At 35.3% G+C, this 23,690-nt stretch overlaps 1 protein-coding gene and 1 long non-coding RNA gene across 2 annotated transcripts; one reads left to right on the forward strand and one right to left on the reverse strand.

Annotated features, from left to right (window-relative positions):
* The first annotated feature begins 4,230 nt into the window (after positions 1–4,230).
* LOC145595534 (flowering time control protein FY-like) lies at positions 4,231–19,384 on the forward strand. Its single transcript, XM_081651949.1, has 18 exons — positions 4,231–4,699; positions 5,949–6,040; positions 7,346–7,414; positions 7,937–8,041; positions 8,322–8,417; positions 8,501–8,583; positions 8,718–8,789; positions 8,875–8,972; positions 9,179–9,238; positions 9,313–9,373; positions 9,461–9,548; positions 9,719–9,782; positions 11,220–11,298; positions 12,198–12,287; positions 15,194–15,282; positions 15,973–16,478; positions 16,808–17,056; positions 19,082–19,384. Exons 1-18 carry the CDS (start codon positions 4,321–4,323, stop codon positions 19,151–19,153), a joined length of 2,352 nt encoding a protein of 783 aa, XP_081508075.1. The 5' UTR covers positions 4,231–4,320; the 3' UTR covers positions 19,154–19,384.
* Positions 19,385–21,933: 2,549 nt separating this feature from the next.
* Positions 21,934–22,565, reverse strand: LOC145596184 (uncharacterized). The gene is made up of 2 exons (XR_014103076.1): positions 22,451–22,565; positions 21,934–22,335 (listed from the first exon to the last, which is right to left on the reverse strand). It is a non-coding gene; the product is annotated as an uncharacterized LOC145596184 (long non-coding RNA).
* Between the last annotated feature and the right edge of the window lie 1,125 nt (positions 22,566–23,690).

Here is a 23,690-nt window from a genome sequence, read left to right on the forward strand (position 1 = left end):
TAATACGAGTAAACATGATGTGTTGTGTTGATCCATTGAATTAAATGGGTCGTAAACCCTAGGCACTAAGTCACTAGCCCCTCTTTTCGTGTCTGATTCATGTCGTGTTATTTTGTTGTGTCAACTTTCACTCTCGCTGATTAAATGCTTTGTTTTTTTGTACTTATTTTCAGTTTAGTTCAGTTCAAGTCGTTTCAATCTAGTTTAATTCAATTTACTAGTAGTTCATTTTGATTCAATTCTATTCGGTTCGTTTTAGTTTAGTTCAATTAAGTTCCAGTCGTTTCAATTCACATCAACTAAAACGAAAGGGTGTTGTTATTTGTCGCTCCCATTTTACCGGGTAACGCTCCCTTTTTTTCTTGAAATTCCAATCTTACCCTTGATATATAAATACGGTTTTTTCATTCCCGACCCACATTTCTCACTTCTTTACTTCTCTCTCTAACTCTCTTACTCTCAAACTCTCTTACTCTCTAACTCTCAAACAATTTTTTTGTAAAAAAAAAAAAATTCAAAAATTGTTTTACATGGGTGATTCGAGGCGGATTAGGCTAAGATTCGGAGGGAGGACTTCTGGCGGAGCTGGTGGCAGCGGCGGAGGCGGCGGCGGCGGCGGTGGAGACGAGGTAAAATTTTTTTTTTTTTTTTAATTTCGGATCCTGGAACTTCCGCCCAGAATATCCGGAAGTTCCATGGAGGATCCGCCTGGAATTTCCGGATCCTCCATGGAACATCCGGAAATTCTGGGCGGAAGTGTGACATCCGCCCAGAATTTCCGGATGTTCCATGGAGGATCCGGAAATTCCAGGCGGATCCTCCATGGAACTTCCGGAAATTTAGGGCGGAAGTTCCAATTTTTTTTTTTTTTTTTTTTTTTTTTGGCCGTTTAAAAAAGTTGTTAATTTTATTTTTTTTTTCGGATTTTGTTTTGTTTTTTTTTTTATTATGAAGTGTTATTATTATTGTTGTTATGGTTAGTATTATTATTATTATTATTATTATTATTATTATTGTTATTATTATTGTTATTATTATTGTTATTATTGTTGTTATTATTGTTGTTGTTGTTATTTTGAAGTGTTATGGTTAGTATTATTATTATTATTATTATTATTATTATTATTATTATTATTGTTATTATTATTGTTATTATTGTTGTTATTATTGTTGTTGTTGTTATTTTGAAGTGTTATGGTTAGTATTATTATTATTATTATTATTATTATTATTATTGTTGTTGTTGTTGATATTATTATTACTATTATTATTATTATTGTTATTATTATTGTTATTATTATTGTTGTTGTTGTTATTGTTATTATGGTTATTATTGTTATTGTTATTACTAAAATCGGATTAATTTTTAATTTTATGTAGATCGAGGGTTCTGGTGCTCGACATGCAATATCACGACGTCTGAATGCGTCTGTTAGGAGACAGACATCTCGATCTTCACTGGCTCAGCCCGAGCAGCAGCAATACGGGTCTACTAGTGGTTGGTCGAGAGACCATGGGTCACACGCATAGCACATCCGCACCGTTCATGGACCTGGTAACTCAAATCCCGCATCCTTTTCATCTCCTTATCCAGAACTTTCAAGCAATGTTGAGACACTTTGCCATTTATACGTGACAGGGGCAACTGTCTGTACATCTGACCAATTTTAGACCTTGATGCCTCCAACTCATTACGAATTTCTATGATGCGATTACCGATATGACAATGGACTCGGGCCCATACGGTATCCAAAGCACCTGCCAATGATTCCAATTAGTAAATTGAAATGCAATTACAATTACGTAACAACCAGAACAACTAATAAAATCATACAACTAACCTGTGGATGATTCAAACCAAGTTTTCACTGCTGAATGTTGGCTCTCAACTCTGCAATTGGTGGTGTTACCAAAATGAAGAATCTGGTTCGTCCAAAATTTCACAAATTTCTCCTTATGACAAAGCCATGTTCTCTGAACATACTGAATCACTTCCGGATATTTTCCCCACCTCACTTGCATGGCAGTTAGAGCACGATCATACTCCGCCTGTGTTGTTGCATTCACGATTTTGAACCATCTCCCAGCTCTAAAACTGACACCAACCGTCTTGTTTCCAAACATCTTCGTCACCTTAGCCTCCACATCTCTGTTGATGTGCCATAGACAGAGTAAATGTGACGTCCCTGGAAAGACTTCTCTCAAAGCCGCACAAAGCCCAAGATCACGGTCTGAAATAAATACAGATGGCTCTATATCAAACCCAATCAACTCCCTTAATCTCTGCAACACCCACCGATAGCTAGCCGTGCACTCGTCGCGCATGAAAACATATCCAACTAGAAAATTCTGGTTTGTCGGTGTCACGCCTACTACCTCAAAGAAAGGCATGTTATATCGATTGGTCTTGTAAGTAGAATCCATACCTATGACATGTGGGTATGTGCGGAGTATGTTGACCATGATCGGGTGCACCATAAATGCATGTTGCAAAACGTTGTGATCATCGTTCGTGACCCAGTAAATGTATTTACTCTCTCTCGCCAGATGAAGAAATTGCTGAACAACTCCTCTTCCTTCGGACATCTCCATCCTGAAGTCATTTCGGCAATTGTAAATGTGTCGGATGTTTGGATGATCATCAGGAAATTGCTCGGCAATAGTGGACATGATGTTACGGGGAGCAACCTTGGACTTTGTCATGTCCCGCACAACCTGTTTTGCACCCGGACTCAATCCGCTCACTTTACGGTGTCCCTCTGGGTACACAATCATTGGGTGGTTATGTGTCCCGGTGTGATCATTTTTCGCAATGATCTTCCAACTTTCGGTGCTGACATCATAATATATCTTGATGTAGAATGGACAACCATTAGCTTTGGTTTTGGTGTCCTTCCGTATCGCGTTCTCCAAATCTCTCGGCTTGCTCCTTCGTGACCGATCACATCGCAAATACCGATACGGCCGACCATAAATGGTTTTGTTATAAGACGATTTCACCAATATAAATCCCAATTTTATGGAAACACCATCAGCCCATGTAACAGCATCGTCAAATGTAGGAAAAAACGTATCGGTGACAAAATTCCCACTATAATTCACACCGTCACCGCCTTCCTCAGATTCCATATCCTATACAAATTAAAACAAAACATGCTTTATGTCAAAATAATAATAATAAAAACAATAATAATAATAATAATAAAAATAAATAAATAATAATAATAATAACAATAACAACAACAATAATAATAATAATAATAATAATATTAATATTAATATTAATATTAAAATTATATTTCTACTAATTAATAATAACAAAATCAACAACAACAACAACAATAAAAATAACAGCAACAACAACAATAATAATATCAACAACAACAACAACAATAATATCAACATATTAATAATAATAATAATAATATTAATAATAATAATAATTAAACATATTACTAATAATCATATTAATACAACAAAATTACATTAATTATCAAATACTAAATCACAACAATAATCACAAGACATATGTTGATAAACGTACTTTAACAATTTAAAAAAAAAAAAAAAAAAAAAAAAAAAAAAAAATTTGGGACATCCGCCTAAAATTTCCGGATGTCCCTAGGTACATCCGCCTAAAATTTCCGGATGTGCCTAGGTACATCCGCCTGAAATTTCCGGATGTACCATGGAACATCCGGATTTTTTAGGCGGATCCCAACTTCCGCTTGGAATTTCCGGATGTTCCATGGTACATCCGGAAATTTTAGGCGGATGTACCTTGGACATCCGGAAATTTTAGGCGGATGTCCTACTTACCGAAAAAAAAAAAAAAATACTTACAGAATGATCCGACGCATTCTCCGGCGTACGTATGTTCCACTCGCCGTCCATGACCCAAGACCCGTCGGAAAATTTAACGATTTTTGAAAATAGAAATTTTAGGTGGTCGTGGGGACCGATTTGGTTGCAAGGTCGTGGGGACCGATTTTGGGAAGCTCGGGACAACAATGTCGTGAAGTAAGGGTACCGTTTCATGTATGGTGTCCAAATGGGGAACAAGTTCATTTTTATAACCCATATTGCATAAAGGGCATAGTGGTAATTTCAAGAAAAAAAGGGAGCGTTACCTGGTAAAATGGGAGCGACAAATAGCAGTTGAGAAACGAAACGGGGCCTAAGAACACCCCTCCGTACCAAAACTTCACACTCTTTGCAGCACCCACACACTTCAATGGTGAACAAAACCTCCTCTCTCTAAAACCCTAAACCACCCCATCTCTCAATTCCCCCCCTTCTCTTTCTCTCTCCTCCACAACCATGATGTACGGTGAACCTCCACCCCCACCACCACCGCAGCAACAACAACAACAACAACAACAACAACCACCCCAACAACACCAGCAACACCCGCAACAACACCAGCATCAACACCAGCACCAGCACCAACCACCGCCGCAGCAGGGCCCACCACCGCACCACATGCAACACCCACCACCGCCACACATGCAGCATCCTCCGCCGCAGTACCAGCAACACCCGCCGCTTCCTCCGCAGCACCAACAGCCTCCTGGAATGGACTTTCACCGGGGCCCACCACCACCACCTCCTCCTACTATGATGCGACAGTCTTCTGCTTCTTCCTCCAATCTCCCTCCTCCTCCCGATTTTCATCATCCTCAACAATCTTCTTATGATTGTAATCTCTCTTCTCAATTTGGGTTTTTTTGGGTGAATTGTAGTGTAGGGAAATGGGAAGCAATGTCGTTTGATTTTCGAGATTTGGGTGATCAAGTTTATGAATTGGGGGTGTTAGTGGATTGTTTGATGTGGGGTTGATTGAATTGTTTGGTTAATTGTTAGCTTAACGAATTGTTTATCTAGTTTTATTGTTTGGAAGAGTTTTCGAAATTGTTGTGGCGTTAGTTTTATGTTTTTGGCCATTATGTTTGATTTTTGGTGAGTTGTAGGGTAGACTGTAGGGAAGCATTGTTGTTTGATTTTCAAGATTTGGGTGATCAAATTTATGAATTTGGGGGTTTAAGGGATTGTTTGATGTGGGGTTGATTGAATTGTTTGGTTAATTGTTAGATTAATGTGTTGTTTTATCTAGTTTTAATGTTTGGAAGAGTTTTCAAAACTGTTGTGGCATTAGTTTTATGATTTTTGGGTATTGTGTTTGAAAGCCTGTCAAGTTTGATTTTTGGTGAATTGTAGTGTATGGAAATAATGTCGTTTGATATTCGACGCTCGGGTGATCAAATTTATGAATTGGGGGTTTAAGGGATTGTTTGATGTGGGATTGGTTGAGTTGTTTGGTTAATTGTTAGATTAATTGAATTGTAAATCAGTGTATGGAGGGTTTCAAAAATGCTGTGGCATAAAGTTAATGTTTTTAGAAATTATGTTTGGAATTGTTATTCAAGGTTAGTTCAATTGTTGCTGATTTTTTTTTCTTATGGAAACAAGTATGAACTTTATGCTGCTGTTAGAATTTCCCTGCATTTCAATTAGATTGTGTAGGAACACCCCTGGGTGTACTTATTGACCATTTTTAAAAAAAAAAGCAAAATGCAATCTCCCCCCCCTTCTCAGAAGCTGATATTGTCTCCACTGACCAACGCCTTTCCCCACCTAGAACTACGGATTATAATTACAGATTTACAGTGTTAGGTGGTGGATAAAATTTGAGCGCATTGTGAGTTTTTGAGTAGTGCCTTGGATTTTGATTAATAAATGAGATGAGATTTAGGGAACTAATTTGACGAACAATAGTACTTGAAGAGGCTTATGATCTATCAAAATTATCATTATTGTAGGAAAGCTGATTCCTTTGTAATATTTGAGACCTTTGGGAACAGTCTTGTGGTGGTATACTTGTTGGTCTGGAGAGAGTGTTACTTAATAAAGCCGAAGTGATCACTTCTTTTTTGATTTGCTTTGTGTAGCTCATGCTGATAGTTATGCTGCAAAAAGGATGAGAAAGCTTACACAAAGACGAGCTGTGGACTATACAAGCACAATTGTCCGATATCTTCAGGTATTAAATACATAGTATATTTTTATCAATGCATCTCCAGTTGACATGGCAGGGGCCTCTGCATTTGATGAATTTGGAAATTCACCCTTAATATCACATGTGATCCTAGGCAATGCCCTGTTTTTCATATGGCAGTGTTTGGGTACAAGGATATTTTGATTTCATTGGATTCACTGTCTTGAATTTGAATCTCAGAAATTAGTATGCAATACACTGTTTGAAAATTATTAGAAGTCACATTTTGATTTTAACTTATATCATGGTGTTTATGAGGTCAATATAATTATGAATTTGAAAACAACTGCTAAAGAAATTATTTGATTTATCAACAATGGAGGCAATTGTATACTTGAGAGTGGTATACAATCATACATGCATCTACTATTTTTGTTACAAAATCACAGAAGTGGTATCTAATTCAGAAGCTCTCATTTACAGCCCTAACAACATTACACTGAAATTATACCTTTGGATAGAATGAAATTGCTTCTTTCTGCCTCAAGTTGAGCTCTTTCTTATAATTTGTCGATTAATAACTGAAGAAAGATTAGGCTTTTTTTTTTTTTTTTTAATTCATTTATTTTTATTTGGTTTGTTTAAAAGATTTTCTATTGAAAAATGGACACTAGATCTTTCTTAAAGAATTTAATAGGTTTTCCCATCGCTTTTAAGCTCTTCAAATTGTGTTTCTCTAAGAATGTAATAGATTTCCCAAGGAATATAATAAAATTAGAACTTAATTCTCCGCTTGCATATTTCTCTCCTCAAACTATGCTTCTTTGCTTCTCGTCTTAGTTGTGACTTGTGAGTATGCGACAGTGCTTGCAGAGACATATCAAGGTGTGTTTTACACCTGGAGAGATTGAAGAATTAGGAGAATATAATGATGATGGTGAAGCAGAAGATAATGACATAGATTAAAATGCTTTATTTTTTTGGGTTTTGATAATCGTTTAGGCTGGATATTGAATTACTGCAATATCATATCAGTAGTCATGCAAGCATGATTACCTAAATGTTTTGCAGTAGGTTATATCATGTATCTGTGTTTATATGTAGGCCTTCACCTAGGCTATGACATTTTGATATGTATAGAGAAACTTCCTCTTTATATTATTGTTAAATGTGCATTGAACTGCAGTATTTGTGTGGAATTTTTTTCTGGTTGTTTGAATTACTGATCACTCATTGAAGTGAGTTAAGCTGAAAATTTTGATACTTTTTGCCCTGCTTAAATTTTGATACTTATGGTTTCTAATATAGAGTTTCTGAGCAAATATTCTTTTTTATACCCTTTATTTACAGGTTCGCATGTGGCAGCGGGATTCAAGAGACCGAACAATATTGCAACCTACTCCTGCTGCTGCTGTTGATGTGAGTGGCCTCTTAGCACTTTTTTTTTTCTTTCTAAAATATGAATTCTTATATTATACATCCTCCATTCTTTAAAGCTTGCAACTTTTGACTTTTACAATTTCCAATGCACAGAGAGTTTTGACTGTTACTATTTTTAATTGTCTATTAACACAATATATACAATAAATTTAATTATAAAATAAACATTGAGACAAAACTAACAATTTTTTTTTTTGTAACTTAGTCTAATTGTAAGTTTGTTTGTGAATAAAGCATAAAAAATTGTGTATTTGTAGTGCATAAGTTGAACTGTTTTGAGCTTCGAAAAACAGAGGAAGTTATGGCTTGTTCATAAATTATCTGAATTTTCAAAATATTGTTCAGTTACTATTATTCTCAAAAGATTGTTTACCTACTGGAAATTGCATATTGGGAATGCTTCCTAGAAGTATGAAAGGGTTTCATTTTGTCAAATTCTTAACCGCAGGAAAAAAATTATTGTTTGTTCACATTGTTGTTTTCTTGTAAATGTTGGTGCAGTTGTTGCCACCAGCTGCTTATTCAGATAATCCATCAACAAGCTTTGCAGCAAAATTTGTTCACACATCTTTAAACAAAAACCGATGCTCTATTAATCGTGTTCTGGTAAGTTTGCAACTATTGTTGTTGGTCCTTTGTATTATTTTACTTGTAGATATAGGGTTTGAGGGTTTGCAATGCTTCTTGCAATACTTTCTGTCTCAAAGCCATCGGAAGTTTTAGGTTGCAAAGGACTAAAGAAGTAGTTAAGTAGAGTTTTTACAATATATGCTTCTTGCAATTGTGTCATTTTTGGTAATGAAGTGGCTGCCCATTTTTGTTCAACGTGAACTATTTTCCATCTTACTTACTTTTACACTGCGCTGTGACTTGCTTATGATAATAGTGGACACCCAATGGAAGGCGTCTGATTACCGGTTCACAAAGTGGTGAATTTACTCTCTGGAATGGTCAGTCATTCAACTTTGAGATGATTCTTCAGGTATGCTTGATTGAAGTTGCAGATTCTTTTTGTTTTGTGAAGTAGAAGACAATCCTGACCCTGTAATGGTTTAACTTGTGGAGGCTCATGAACAAGCTGTCAGGTCTATGGTATGGAGTCATAATGAGAATTGGATGGTCACTGGGGATGATGAAGGCGCAATAAAGTAATGTATTTTTGATGAATTATTTAGATTTAATTGATTTTATCACATAATCCTTTAGCAATCTTGCAATGAGTTTATTTAATGCATTTGATTGTTGACATGATGCTCCTAAGCCCTAACTGCGCTTTTGCTAGGTATTGGCAGAATAATATGAACAATGTCAAGGCCAACAAATCTGGTCATAAAGAACCAGTGCGGGATCTGAGGTAGTTATATTAATATTTCTTTTTTAATATTTGGTGGTTGGAGTTTTAATTATTATCTCTAATGTGGATTCTGGTTTTGTAACAGCTTCTGCAGAACAGACCTGAAATTTTGCTCTTGCTCTGATGATAGGAACGTAAAAGTTTGGGATTTTGCTAGGTGTCAGGATGAGACGACATTAACAGGTAATGTGCTTTGTATATTTGTAGCTGGAAATTTATTTGCTAACTATGCCATGAATGTGATATATTCTTTAGTTTGGCTGCCTAAATTGCTTAGTTGAAATTGCCTTTAGCATACCTTTTTCCTTTTCTCCTCTCCTCTCTTCAATATTGTATATTGTGCTTATTGTAACCTAAGACTGTTGCACTTGTGGCTTGAACTCAGGCAGGCCATGGTTGGGATGTGAAGAGTGTTGATTGGCACCCCACAAAGTCTCTACTGGTTTCAGGTATGTAAGGCTATTAGTTCTCTACTGCAATTTTACCTATGAATTCAAAGACGTTTACATAGTTTTCTGCTCAGGTGGTAAAGATAACCTTGTGAAACTTTGGGACGCTAAGACTGGAAAGGAGCTTAGCTCATTGTATGTATATGTGCATACTCTTGTATTATGTAACTATTCAATTTAGATTAAAAGTTTCTTGCATTTAACTTTGCTTGTATTTTTCAGTCATGGTCACAAGAACACTGTGCTTTGTGTCAAATGGAATGACAATGGCAACTGGGTACTAACTGCTTCCAAGGATCAAATTATCAAGGTATAAACTATATTCATTTTTGTGATCGCCTACATTTTTCTTCCTGACACATTTGGAGGGTGGGTAGGGTGAAGGATATGTGAAGGAATCAGTACTATAGCCTTTCCTTAATATGTTATCAAATCAATGTGTATTGATTGACCTTGTATACTGTCATTTTCTTGTTGCAGCTTTATGACATAAGGGCTATGAAAGAGCTTGAATCATTTCGTGGCCACAGGAAGGACGTCACTGGTAGGGATAATGACTTCTCATGAATATATTACTCCGTATAAAAAAACAGATTACTCCCTTTGTTGCCCATTTATCTTCCTACTTCCAATTTAGGTTTGCTTTTCATAGGTCTTTCTACTTTCCTTTAATATTACTTTTTAGAACATACCGAACATGCACGGGATTTAAATGTTATGAAATAATTCAGGAAGCTACTAAGGAAAGTTCATGGGATATGGGAAGTTAATGTTGGAAGTTATGGGAATTTTGGTTAAATATTTAACAATTTAGTGGAATACGTATTTATTTGGAAAAAAATTAAAAGAAATAGTCAAATAGGTAAAATAGATTGCATATAATTAAAATATTCTACTTTTAAAGGCTATTGTGAAAAGTTGGGAAAACAAAATTTTTATTATTATATAGACATGGCAAATAATTCTCTCCTTCATCTTGCCTTACCCCACCAAATGGGTTCATTCATACTGTTTAATAGTGGGGGATGTGTTGTACAATTAAGTTACAACTTTCTCTTTCCTACCCAAAATTTTAAATAAGGGACCTACCTTCCATGAACTCCCTCCTTTCCTTGGTTTCCATTGCTACGGTAAATAGGAAGAAATATGGAGAAATAGCTGCAAACTGATTCAGGATGTCTCTTTCGTAAGTAAAATGACTTTATTTCATTCATAGAACAATCTTTTTCTGAAATATGCTTTATCCACTTAAAAGATAGGCCTTAATTATATGGTTTAGAACATCCCAAAATGGAAATCATATCCTATAAAAAGGGAGGAAGGAAGTATTATTCTTTAATCTTTATGGAGATTAGTATGCTGATATTTAAATTATATGCAAATTATTATCCAAATTATTCATACACCCCATTCACTTCCCCTGGAAATGTAAACGAGTAAAAAAAATAATCAAGGGAGTATTTGTATTAAGCCATAAACAACCTTATATAAAATTATTATAGCTTAGTTGGTAGGCCACCCAAATCAGACATGTAGTCAGGAGCTCGAATCTTATGAAGATTGCTTTCCTCATTTTTTTTTAATTAACTATTATGCTCGGTAGCTTTTGTAAAGTTTTATTTTACTTTTTTAAAATAAATGTACAAGTAGTTCATCCCCCCACCCACTGACCCACAACTGAAATAATCCTGGTTCTGCTGCTTGGGTTGGTTGAAGTCAGCCTTTTAATGAAAGGCCTACATGTCACCCACACGGCCACACCCACCTATATATATTAAAACAATTTAGGAAGACCTCACTTAAAAAGCCTATACTCATCCGCCTATTTTTACTCTCTACTTTTTCACTTGCATGGTCTTGTGCAAATGAGGCAAGTGAATGGGGACAGATTATTTTATGTTATTTTCCTTGTTCTTTGAATTGATTGCAAAACCAATGGTATTGAAGGTTTGTCCCCCTTTTTTCCTCTTCCTCTTACCAGCTTTGGCATGGCATCCATTTCATGAAGAATATTTTGTCAGTGGAAGTTATGATGGCTCCATATTCCATTGGCTTGTCGGGTAATATCTTTTTCTCTTAAATAATAATTTTGCTACTAACACCTTCACTTGATTTTGTGGGGTGTGTGTGTGTGTGTGTGGGGGGGGGGGGGGTTGTTAAACTACAGCTTCTTAGGCTAAATTTAAAGGAAAGTTGGCCTATTTTAAACAGCCTACTGAGTTTAGGATCAATTTCATTCGTAAAAGCATAATTAAAACAGAGAACCAGCAAAGAGAATTTGAACAATAGGAAGGAGAGGAGTTAAATTATGTGGAAAAGAAAGAAAAGGGACAATAATAGTTTTAGTATGGCACATAACTATGATTATAGCTAATGAACAAGGGTTTGTTTTATTATTCCCCATCTTTGTTAATTTTCAAAAAAGGAACAACCCTCAAAATTGTTCAAATATCTTGAACAAAGGGTTTTTTTTTAAAAAAATTATTTATTTATTTTTTTATTTTGCTCCTGTAAGAATCAGCCAAAGGCTCTCTTTTGTTCCTGAAAGAATCTGCCAAAGGCTCTCTTTTGTTCCTGAAAGAATCAGCCAAGGGCTTCCTTTGTTCCTAAAAATAATAGCCAAGGGATCTATTTTGTGCGTGGCTGTGCCCTAAAGGCTGCTTTTCTATCTGATGATGGAATTCCATTTTCAAATTAAGAACTGCCACTTTATTGTTTTTGGCAATTTACTAGGTGGAAATTTTTCTGCAAGTTAAGATCTGATAAACTTCCCTTCGATACAATCCAATGCATTATTTTCTGGTGATTGAATTAGTCATACGAAAAGTAAATTAATCTAAATTTTGATGACTAGCTAAATATTTTTGAGCCCTTTAAAAAAAAAGTAATTTTTTTGAGCAGATCAAATTCTTATTGCTAATGATAAATCTCATTTTCCGCTATGGTATGCTGAATGCAGGCATGAGACTCCACAAATTGAAGTTCCAAATGCCCATGATAATGCTGTGTGGGACCTTGCTTGGCATCCTGCTGGATATATTTTGTGCAGGTGAGTTTAATCTCCTAGATGAACTGGAATACATGATTGTAGAATAGATGTTGATTAGTTTTAAAAGTACTCCATCAATCCCAAATTAATCGAAACCTTTTATTCTCTAGGATGTCCTACATTAATTGAATCATACATTCATACCTTTTTTTTTTTCTTTCCAATTAAGCTCGTGGCTTGAAGCCCCTATCCAAACTCCCATATTTGCTCTACTTTTTTTTGTTTACCTCCGTTAATCTTCATGTCATTATCCTATGGTATTAAATATTGGATGAGGGGAGTAACAAATAAGAATGTGGGTGGGGCTTGTGGTGTGGATGTACCTATATGGCTGTAAGTTTAAAGGGCAGACAAAAAAGGGAAAAAGAATCAGGGACTTTTATTACATGTGTGTGTTATTGGTTTGCTAAGTTCTTCTTTCCAGGGTGGAATCATCCCAAATGGTTTCACACTGATCTCCACCCCCAAGAATTTTGCAATTCCTCCACATTCTCACTACCTCCGATCCACCTTATACATCACCTCCAAAGCATAACCACCTGTACGCCATTTGCCACACTGCTGTCAAAGCTATCCACTGTAGCTGTTCATTGTTTCTTACCCCCATTGCTGCTGGCAGACTTCATCCTTAAATCCAGATCATAGTCTATTATTACTTTCACCACCTCCCAACCACCATTTGCTCCAACACATGTCCATCTTCGAAAAGAGAAAATGCATATCTCAGGGAGAGGCAGTAAATGGGGGGAAAACAAAGGAAGAAAATGACGTCACCTTGGTTATGAACCTTATGGTGGTTGTTTTTGAGCCTTTTATTTTCAGGTCTGATTAATTTGAGATTACACTCAACTACCATAAAAATATATATGCAATTCCATTTGGATTCTGATTTGTGAAGAGAGACAATGTGATTTTCTATTAGCGGCAGAAGTGGGACAGTGGCGGTGATAATGGAAAATGGGTTGGTATAGCTATGAAAATAAACTAATTGAAAGAGAATTGATAAATTATTTGTCCCTTTTCTTCCTTACCTTTCTCTTTTATGAAAACTAATAAACTATGAGCTAAATGGACTGTTGTCACAATCCACCTTTTTGAGGGTCAGAAACTCGGAATGTGTGGTATATTCTTTCTTAGTGACAAGAGTGCTGGGCTGCTAGCCATGCACAAGAAATTTGGTTTTGAGAGTGTCTAGAGGGTACAAGCAAGAAAATGAAAGGGGGCATTTGAATGGTACTTTCATTGGCGATTGAAATAAATTGAATACATTATCTTAATTTAGAAGACACGTGTGTTGATTAACACAACCTGATCAATTTTGAACCCTTTTTTATTTGAATTTTGTGTGAAGGATTATAAGTGCCAATACCCCCCATCATGAGGCTTATTTGACTTCTAAAAGTTGCTCACAAAAAACATTGCCAGCGCACAATATGCATACAACTCTAAAATATGAACTTGTCCATGCTCAAGAATCCATGCGAATTCCGAACAAGCGTGGTTTAAACTTTAAAGAATTTCAAACATAAAATAAATTATAGATTCCTTCGGGTTGATTACTTAATAACTCAATATTAAGCAAATAAGATGCATCAAGTGAGGTTGGAGACCGTGGGATTATTTTGACTTGAATTAATGCTTTGTCTTCAATTCTCATCTCCTCACCCAACCACCATCACCAAGAAGACATGCTCCACTTTCACTTGTTTCCCTTGTATAGCCGCCACCACCTAGATAGCCATCGTTACAAATGCTGTTTTTATCTCCCATTGTGGAACCCACTCCTTTTTACGTCACCATTCTCATCCCCTCACCCAACCACCATCCTTTTTACTTAATAACTCAATATTAATCAAATAAGATGCATCAAGTGAGGTTGGAGACCGTGGGATTATTTTGACTTGAATTAATGCTTTGTCTTCAATTCTCATCCCCTCACCCAACCACCATCACCAAGAAGACATGCTCCACTTTCACTTGTTTCCCTTGTATAGCCGCCACCACCTAGATAGCCATCGTTGCAAATGCTGTTTCTATCTCCCATTGTGGAACCCGCTCCTTTTTACGTCACCATTACCATCTCCCTCCCCACCTCCTTACATACCAGTACCAACAACTTGAATTGGATTAAGGTTTCAGGTTTGGAACCAAGTGGTCACTCTAACCGTGAAATGGATTGAGGCCTTCACCTACTCTCTTGCCAGATCCTCTCTCTCTTGGCTGTAATAAAGGTTGTGGGGGAGTGAAGGTGGTATTGGTGGAGGCGAGTAGATTAAATCAATGGAGGAATCAAAATAAAGAGAGAGACACAGTATTCCTATCATTTCAAATTAGTCACTTAAAGTTGGCCACACTGTTCTTAAGATAATCAAAACATTTTTCACAAATGACTGCAACAATCATCAGTTTACCAATCATTGAATATCTATATCAAAACAGTAGCTGAGCAAAGAAGACTTTTCCTCACCATTTTAAAAGAACTTTGTTACATTACAAAGCAGCAATGCAAATAATAGGTAATAGGCCTTACATGATAACAAAAGCTCAGAATCAAAAGGCACCGATGAAAAATAGGAGCAGATAGGGGAAAAAAAAGGCAGCAGCTTCGCCAAATGATTTTTTTTTCTTCATTTTTTGTATAGTATGCATTATCTCTTTTTGAGCGGGCTAGGAAAGGGTTACCTTTAAAACTAGATTATTAATCATTTTTATCAGGGTTACTGCCAGTTACACTTGTTTGTAGGATAAAAATCACTCTAAGTGAACTGAAACTTGTTTATGTTTTGATTTGATGGGGGTGGTATTATATGCGTGATTCACATTATGTAATGTTTGCTGCAGTTTTTTTATTATTAATCAGCTTATTACGGAGATCATCTCTAACCATTTCCTTCATTTCTTTGCAGTGGGAGCAATGATCACACGACAAAATTTTGGTGCAGAAATAGGCCGGGTGATACTGGTCGGGATAAGTTCAATGCTGGCTACAACCAAGGTTTTTACTTTGTATTTTTGGTTTGCATGCTCTCTAGTTCTTTTTATTTCCAAGATGAGAATCTTATATTTCAATTCTGAATTTTTGGGGAACATGATGTCTACACTCGGCCTGTTCTCTTCACCTGATTTATGTTGAATTGTTTTTTGTTTTGTTTCTTAATTTTTCTTGGATGCTCTTATTTCTCTCTTTACTCACCTTTTTTCAAACTCCTTCGACTGATTATCTTGTTATGTTCCTTTCTTTATATCGTATGGCTCCTTATGATGATTCATGATAGCTGACCCCAAATCATTTTGGAACTAAGACTTTGCTGTTGTTGTAATGATCAAGCTGATTTTTATTGTAGATTTTAATTGAATCATTAGTTTAGTTTATAATACAAAGCTGTTGATTTTTACTGATTGCAACTTTAGTTTATTGACCAAAACTGATTTTTAGTGAATAAAATTTATTTTTACTTTATTATCTTTGTAAGATATAAAGAACATGTCCACACGGGTATGACTTGGTGATTCAGCTGGCCTCCTATGTAGAGAGAGGGTGAAGTTTGGTCGACATATATTTAAATTAATGTCATCAGTGCAATTAAATTTCACTTTTTTCTATAAGCATGGATATGTAGGAGCTATATCAGCCTTCTTGCAACCTGCGTGCTGTATTGTCTAATTTCTTTTCATTATTCTGCAGGCTATGGTGAGCAAAATCCTGTGTTTGCAAATCGTGCAGCTGGTAATTTTACCATACAGGAACAGCCGACAACACCTGGACCATTTCCTCCTGGACTGTCACGGAATGAGGGTACAATTCCTGGTGTTGGAGCTGCGATGCCGCTTTCCATTCCCTCAGTTGATAATTCTTCTCATGGAGAGCAGAAGCAGGCTCATCCACCTCCTTTGCCACCAGGCCCTCATCCTTCTATGATGCCTCCCAATCAACCGCAATCATATCAACATAATCCTCAACAAATTCCACAACAAGGAATCCCCCAACAAATGCCTAATTTCCCACAGCCACCTCCAAATATGCCTCAGTTACAGCCTCCATCTCATATGCTGCTCCATCCACATCATCATATTCATCGGCCCCCTCCCCAAATGCCACCACATAATATGCCCTCTAACATCCCTTCTTCAATGCCTGGATCCATGCCGATGCCACCTACATCATCTCAAATGCCAATGCCTGGTCCTATGGTAAAATTTCATGGACTTCACTATTTTGTACTTGGGTTGTTGACTTCATTGTTTTGGTATCCACTAATTTTTAGGCTTTTATTGAGTTCATGTCAGTGTGTTTCATTCCTAGTTTCCTCATGGTTTTCTATGGGCTTTTGTTTATCCAATCTTTCTGCAGATTTCTTTGAGGGAATAGGGTTTACATGATTATCTCGTTCCTACTTTAAATGGGCATCTCATTTAATTGTTTTGACTACATCATCCTTCCTCTCCCACATTTCTCCTTGGTGGGGATTGCTTGAAATGTTCCTTTTGGTTTCCTCTGTTGATCTTGTGTACTGTTACAGGGAATGCAGAATTCTACAAATCAAATGGTACCACAAATGCAGCAAGGGAATTATATGGGCATGAACCCTATGCAGTCAGGTCCCATGCCTAGTGGTGGAATGCCTCCCTCTGGAGGTTTCTCAAATGGCATGCCAAATATGCAGGGCCCACCAAGTACGAGTGGGCCACAAATGTATCCTCCTGCAGGAGCATTCAACCGTCCTCAAGGTGGACAAATGCCGATGATGCCTGGGCTTAGTCCTTATCAGGTACGTGTTTGAGATGCTGTTTACCTTGTGGGCATTACCGCATCAGGTCATTTAGAATGTTGTTTTAAAACTTTGACTGAATCTATACTTATATACTACCTCCGTTAACAGTTATTTGTAACATTTACCAAAAAAGGGTGCTAACAATTATTTGCAACAAACTTATTTCTTTCCTATTTTAGTAACTTTTTTCTGTCAAAATGACCGAAATACCCTCATTTAAAAATTATTAGCACATAACACTACCCATAATTACAAAACTTTATAACCTTAATCTAAACTAATTATCTTTCTCTCTCCTCCTTCATCTGTCATTTCATCTTCTTCATCTTTCTCCAAAATTCCAATCCATCCTACTACTCTACTAGTGGGTTTCAGATCCGGTTATTCGTGGCTGATTTGCTTGATTCATGGTTGGATTTGGTGGCTTTGTGAATGAATTTACAGGTTTGTGGGGGTGGTTCGTGGGTGGGTTTGGTTATCAGGTGGTTCGGGGTATTGGTGGTGTGTGGGATTTGGTAGTTTTTCGATGATTTTGGTGATACGTGGGGGTGTTTTTGGTGGTAGTGAAAGGGTTTCTATAGTTCGTCGGTGATTTTGGTGGTTTGTAGTGGTGGTTTTGGTGGTTCATCTAATCGGGTTTCGGTGGGGATAGTGTTAGTGGTTCGTCGAAGGGTTTTGGTGATTAGTTGGTGGTCGTGGGTGGCTAGTTTTTGGGTTTTAAATCTGGTGTTGGTGGGGGGTTCGTGGGCTTGTGTTTCGTGGGTGAGTGGTGGTGGTTGGTGGTTTGCAAGATGCTGTTTCGTGGGTGAGTGGTTTTTGGGTTTCAGATTTGGTGGTTTTTGGGTGGTTTTCGTGCTTCTTAGGTGGATTTCGGCGGTTTATGGGTGGTTTAGGTGATTTGTGGGTGGCGTGTGGTGGCAGTTCGTGGGTTATGGTGTCATGGGTGGTGGTTCTGGGTGGCGTATGGTGGCGGTTCTGGGCAATTCTGATTTAATTGTAATTTTTTTAAAAAAAAATAAATTTGATTAATAGTTAATTACATGTCCATAACTTTTAATAATCATTTTTAAAAAGTTTTGCCTAGGAGTCCGTGCAGACCCCCTTTGTTGCAAATAACTGTTAACGGAGATAGTATTAAAAAGTGTTCCTAAAACAGAATATGTGTCATGTGTCACCCTTTTAAGCTCTATAAACGTGCCAAATCATCATTATATGCCACATGTTCTTTAAACACTTTAAATATGCCACATCACCTTCACTACACGAATTAGATTTGACATTTAAAAAATGCTTATAGTAGGACTTAAACTTAAGACCAACAAGTATTACGATACATGTCTTACCCGCCTTAGCTATAATATGTAAATTTATCCAACAAAATTATAATTAAATTGGATAAGATGATTAGTCCTTAATTGTACTATTGATTACATATCATAGGATAATTTATTAACTCGTATTAAATTTTGTTACAAATATTAAATAAGGTTCTTCTTATACAAATCTTTTTTCAAAATATTAAATTTTGAAGATGATTTTCAATACATTAAGCAAAAAATTAATCGAACTTTAATTACAAACTAGCAACTCGGGGCGTCGCCCGAGCCACACACTAGTTGACATATTATAAATTGCCTTGCTTTGCTAAAGGAAATTGAATTACTTCGTATAATGGAAGAATGAAATTGTGGTTTTGTGAAATGATACTAGAATATGAGCTTACAAACCTTGAGGCTACCAAGTGCCAAATTTCTTCTGCAACTGATGTGTTAATGATTAAGATGTTTATTTTTGTATGTGAACTGACAAATATTCCTCAGATAAAACTTTAGGGGTAGAACAAAATTGTGTTGCTTTAATTGCGAAAAAATAAGAACGAATAAACTGTATGCCCTAGTGAAATTATACCAAGACTCGATCTTCCTTTTTCTTGCTGTGAAATGCAGCAAATTGACATCATGTTTGTTTGTTTCCTTCATTTAATTTCGTAAACTAATTAACTGTTTTCATTATGAATGGCAGCCTTCTAATCAAAGTGGTATGCCACAGCCTCCTCTACCACCTGGTCCACCTCCACAGCAAACACAACAATAGGCATATTGGTATGCACCTAAATTAGCGTTGTTGATTATACCTGTGAGACTTGTGAAGCATGCAGTTTCGGGTTGATGGAGGTTGAACAACCTCTGCATTGTCTCGAGCGGATGGGGAAAGAGCAACCACTGGTAGTTGATTCACCATAAACCTTTTTACTTGTAGCTAGTTAGCGGATACAATTGATTGTATATTGATGAGATGGCTGTTAAACAAGTTTTGGTCTTCAAATATTTATGGTGCTTTTGTCTTCTTTTTTTTTTTTTTTTTACGCATGTGTCATGTGTACTTGTACCTAGGGAAAATCCATCTCTTTGTTGTAGAAATCCCTTTCTTATTTGAGCTCCTTAGATTGGCAGAAATTAATGTTTATTTTTCAGAAGAAAAAGCAAGTATTCTGATATTATTGTCTGAAGTGTATGATAAAATCATAAAAATAAGAGTTGTAGCTAAGCTAAGGCCTAGTAAGTAATAAGTTCAGAAAAAATCTAATATTATAAACAAATAAAGTTGAATCATTAAGAAGTAAAACTAATCCAACATTTGATAGAAATAAACTGTTAATAAAATACCAGGAATAGTAGACTCGTGGTTTAACTCTATCATCGTGAAAATTTTGTTCACATCTTATACTTTGCTGTCTATTGTCATTTGATAGAAGGTATATCCGAATATATATAATGGTCCAATCGATAGCGAATTTTGACCTTAGGTTATTCTTAATATTACATACTACAGTATATTATATACTACCTTTGTTAATTGTTATATGCAACTTTGGAGTTTTTTTATATCTCACAAATAATACTTTAAAATTGCAAATAACAATTAACGGAGTAGCAAATGTGAAAATTTGATACTCCATACTACCTCGGATATACACATGAACTAATTTTATTTATATTCTACAAGTTAATATGGCAGAAGTTAAAATGCTTTGACCATATATATAGTAAGGGATTGTTCACATTTACTGAACTGAACTGAATATTTTATAAGAGAATGAAATTAGGAGTGTTTTGTTTCATACTACTTCGTATTACAATTGCCCTATCTTACTAATATAACATATTCCTATATATGACTACTTTGTAATTGTCTTATCCACCTTAATTTTGTTAGAAAATCACGTGTTTTGTGGCTTCCTTTCATATTATTTGTGAGATTTAGAAAATTAGATAATAATTAAAGGACATAGTACATTTTGTAAGTATCAATGTTATGTAATTTTCTAAAAATAATAAAATTGATAATTTTTTTTTTTTGGTGCTGAATAAAAATTGATAACAAGTGTTGTGCATAATCATTTAAAACTTTAAAAGGGGTGTTGTATACTTGTATAGCTTGATGATATAAGTGTATGAATAAGACAATTTCATATTCAAGCGACAAGCAAAAGGGATGTGTTTCCGCACAAACAAGTACTCTAAAGAATCTTAGATACGGAGTAAAGCAACTAAGGGCCTGTTCACATTTACTTAATTTCAGTTCACTTCAGCTCTAATCAGTTCAGTTCCAATCAGTTCAGTTCAGTCCAGCTCCTAATTTCCTTCCCTCATAAAATATTCAATTAAGCTTAGTTCAGTTCATTTCAGGTCAGCTCCAATCAGTTCAGCTCAGTTCCAATTAGTTCAGTTCAGTTCAATTCAGTAAATGTAAACAGGCCCTAAGCGTTACATATTTAACTGACTTGATCATGAAATTTCTTTCAAAAAAAAAAAAATTAAATGAAACAATTTAGCTAAAGTTAAGAAATACATTAGCCACCAAGTTCTTATTTATCATTTTTTGATAAAATTATGGAAAAAGCTATATGCAACCCTTTAGAAGCTAAGAGCGGAATGAATAGACATTAAATAGCATTTATTACACCGATTTACTGATAAATTGTCGACACATTTTCATCTTTATACGAAGTACTAAAAAGTAAGTATATTAAATGCTTATATGTGGCTCTAAATCATTACCCTAAAATTTTTGACTTAATCAATCAAAGAACTAACTTCCATTCACATCATGAAACAAAATGGTTAAGGTTGTGATAAGTATTTGCCACCAAATTTCAATAGCCTCAAATTCTGTATCAAAATTAGCATGGTACAACTGTCCATATTAGCACAAATATGATAATTAAGATAATGTATGACAACGACTAGCACTTCCTCTATTGTTTTTTTTAGTTGCACCATCTATTATTTTATCCTCCTCAATATGTTTCGTATAACTACACCCATTCATTCTTTTTTTAAAAAAATTGGTAAAGGGTGTGACCCAACTGAACCTACGTACACAAGTTATGGCTTCAAAGTAGAGATGACCAAAATCCGAGCTAGATTGGGCTTTAACATCAAATTTTATGTCCAATCTCGCTTAATAGTGGCCGGCTTATCAGGTAAAAATTGGAATTTTCCGACTTTTAGGCTTATATAATACGCACTTTTCGGACCGTGACAAGTTGGGCTAGCGGGGCAGGCCATAGTCGATCACTCTACTTCAGAGTAAGGAGGGTAAAGAAAAACTCTAAACATTTCCCACCATATCTCTTAATTAATTACACACATTCATTAGATACAATCAAAAGTACCAAAATATTCCTAATAATAAATAAAAAATATATCCTCACTAATCATTTCCTAAAACTGCGTGCCAAAAAGTGTGTTGCAAGTAAAAGAAAACGGAGGAAGTATAAAAAAAAAAAAAAAAAAAAAAAAAAAAAAAAAAAAAACCAAAATTACAAAAAAAAATGGACACAATCGAAGTATCAAAAATAGTCTCTAAACTCAATAATTCCAACCATTCACTATCAGTATTTAGTATTTACATCCCAATCAAATTTATTACATCCTTGTTCGAATAAAAAAAAATTAAAAAAAAAACACTATCATAATAAAATATCTTTCAAAAAAATCCTAATTTCGATTAAACTCACTCTGTTATACTCAATTACAACACCGCGGTTCATAATCAACGTGATAATTAATTCTGAACAAAGGAAGAAGAATACCCTAATTTCGGGCAAAAAAAAAAATTTTGTTATAATACCTAAGAATTAGCAATATCTTGAGCATATGTAAACATGACAGAAAGAAAACTGCACAAAGCTGCCCACACGAATGCCGCCACTCGCAACGACATGCTCAATCTCATCGCCATTGATGCTGCCTTTTTGCTTCTTAATTGCCCTGTTATTAACAAAATTATATCGTTAATTACTATAAAATCAAACAAAATAATCAAATTCATGAAACTAATCAAAATAATATAAATAAAATGTGATCTTGTTTTTTCAAAGTGTACCTGACTACCTGTATTACGAGGAGATGAAGGTTAAAAACTGGAAATTAAGGGAAGGAGTTGGAAATTGGAGTAATGTGCAAAAGGAGAAAAAGGAAAAAGAAAAAAGTTGTTCGGTTGAATGTGTAATAACGTGATAATGATTTTATATATACGTATGTATTTATCGAATTTATCCCTTGTTTTGCCTTTATCTAGAGGATTCGGCTTTAATCACATTTCATTAAAATTCTTATCCAATAAATAATTGGTCCCACGAGAAAGTATAAAGAGATGCTATTGACTATTGAGCTCCTTCTGTTTATGAAAGTTTAGTCCGTTTATTATTCACATATGATTTAGATACTCCCTCCGTCCCCGATTGATTGTCACTGTTGTCATTTTTTGTGACTCAAAATGTATATGATTTTCTATATGAGGGGAATATGATAAAATTAACCTAAATTAGTGTATTATGTTTGTACTTTTACGTGAGTAAAATATAAAAATTAATATGGCATGTGAAGTGTATATAAGGTAATGCATAGATTATTTAGGTGAATCAGATGGGTAAAATGGGTAACTTTTAAGTCCGTTTTATATAAGGGTGGATATCAAAGTGATGGGCACATATGGGACTCTTTAGCTTGGTACATTAAAAAAAGTGATGAATTTTGTTCGATGTTATGGTTTATGGGTGATGGGGTAAAGATCGATTAGATAACTATTTAATGTGGGGACGTGAAATAATTAATACCATTACACCCCTATTTACTTATTTAGCATTCATATTGATCATGTATCTTTTCAAATAATTAATACCATTATAATTAAAGATGATAAACTTTCGTAAATTTAAGTGAAGTTAAGTGTTGTAAAAGCTTTCATAAACAGTAAAAAGGAGGGGGAAGAAAATAAAAAGTACACGAATTGTAATTTTTTAACAATCAATTAAGAATTTGGAGCACTATTCACATCATTGTACTTCAATTGTTTAACCACGCAATTCCTTTTAATTTCACCTATCTATCATTGGAATAAAATTACTCAAGTAATTCACATTACTAAGAAGAATCAAATCGATATAGTACTAGTACTAATTTAAATTACACCATCAACACGACGTAAAACTCGAAGAACTTAATTTCTAGGAATCTAGAGAACTAGTAATATCTTGCGCAAATGCAAACATAACAGAAATACAAGTGCATAAAGCTACCCACACCAATGTCGCTACTCTCAAAGACATGCCCCACCTCATCGC

Source organism: Chenopodium album, chromosome 19, assembly GCF_948465745.1.
Source record: "Chenopodium album chromosome 19, dcCheAlbu1.1, whole genome shotgun sequence".
NCBI lineage: Eukaryota > Viridiplantae > Streptophyta > Magnoliopsida > Caryophyllales > Amaranthaceae > Chenopodium > Chenopodium album.

Excerpts from the sequence above, each read along its gene's own strand:
- LOC145595534 (XM_081651949.1), top strand. The coding sequence starts at position 4,321 with ATGATGTACGGTGAACCTCCACCCCCACCACCACCGCAGCAACAACAA. Across the intron at positions 4,700-5,948 it reads TCAACAATCTTCTTATGATT|CTCATGCTGATAGTTATGCT; the intron begins GTAATCTCTCTT and ends TGCTTTGTGTAG. Across the intron at positions 8,418-8,500 it reads ACTTTGAGATGATTCTTCAG|GCTCATGAACAAGCTGTCAG; the intron begins GTATGCTTGATT and ends TAACTTGTGGAG.